At 66.1% G+C, this 931-nt stretch overlaps 1 protein-coding gene across 1 annotated transcript in view; it reads left to right on the top strand.

Moving 5' to 3' along the window:
- The window catches only part of FA2H (fatty acid 2-hydroxylase), a 5,926-nt gene that overhangs the window by 1,514 nt on the left and 3,481 nt on the right, over window positions 1-931 (top strand). The window contains exon 3 of the mRNA XM_009325367.1: window positions 871-926. Coding sequence (XP_009323642.1) covers window positions 871-926 — 56 coding nt within the window. The remainder of the gene's footprint in view (window positions 1-870; window positions 927-931) is intronic.

Genomic DNA, 931 nt, shown 5'->3' with positions numbered 1-931 from the left:
CAGCCCTGGCAGCCCTGGGCGCTGGGTTGCCGTGCCGGTGCCACACGGCACAGGACGGCCGACGGAGAGTTGCCAGGCCTGGGGCTCGGCTGAGCGAGTGTGATTTCTGTCCCGGGGCAGGGGTGGACCGAGAACCACCTTATCTGGCCGGGCCAGCAGAAGACGCGTCCGGGGATGCTGAGCGGTGGCAGAGGTGGTGCTGCCGGTTGGGTCTCTCTGTTTTCGTCCCGTGCAGACATGCGTGCCCACACGAGTCCCTTCTTGCTCTTGCAGCCATCTGAATGCAGCCACGCGCTGGAGCAGCGGCTGGCGTTTGCGTTCCCATCCTGTATCCCTGCTCCCCATCCCTTTCTGCTTCGCTCCTCACTGCCGGAGCGCTCGAACGGCTGCAGCTGCCCCACGCGTCCTCTCCGCAAGGAGAAAAGCCCTTGGCCGGGGCAATGCCAACGGGGACGGGCTCCGCGTCCTACCGGTGGCTCGCTGGCGTGGCTAGTGAGCGGGGAGTATCGCTGCTCGCTATCTAATCTTGGCAGCTCCCGAGGGGTGAAAGAGCCTCGGTTATCAGGGCTGAGCCAGGTCCAGGTACAGCCGCCTTCACCTTGAACCACCGGCAGGTACCCGGTGGCACGGGGGCGAGCTCAGCCCTGCGTTCGTGGGTGGATGGGGCTGATGTGTGTCTGGCTGTGCTTGTCTGCCCCGCACCGGTGCTTGCGGGGAGCTCAGGGCTGCCTGGAGCAAGAAGCAGCTGCTTGTGGGGCATGGGAAGGGGCTTGCAGCCCGAAATCCTGCAGCTGCGGCGCAGCTTTGTGCCTGGTACCGGGGGGGGGTGTGTGGGTCCCACGGGGGTACAACCGCTGTCTGCTCCCTCAGGACCTGGTGGACTGGCAGAAGCCCTTGCTGTGGCAGGTGGGCTACCTGGGGGAGAAGTACG

Source organism: Pygoscelis adeliae, unplaced genomic scaffold (assembly GCF_000699105.1).
Source record: "Pygoscelis adeliae isolate BGI_AS28 unplaced genomic scaffold, ASM69910v1 Scaffold326, whole genome shotgun sequence".
NCBI classification, from domain to species: domain Eukaryota; kingdom Metazoa; phylum Chordata; class Aves; order Sphenisciformes; family Spheniscidae; genus Pygoscelis; species Pygoscelis adeliae.
Note: the sequence above shows the minus strand (reverse complement) of the source record. Positions and strands in the feature narration are given on the sequence as shown.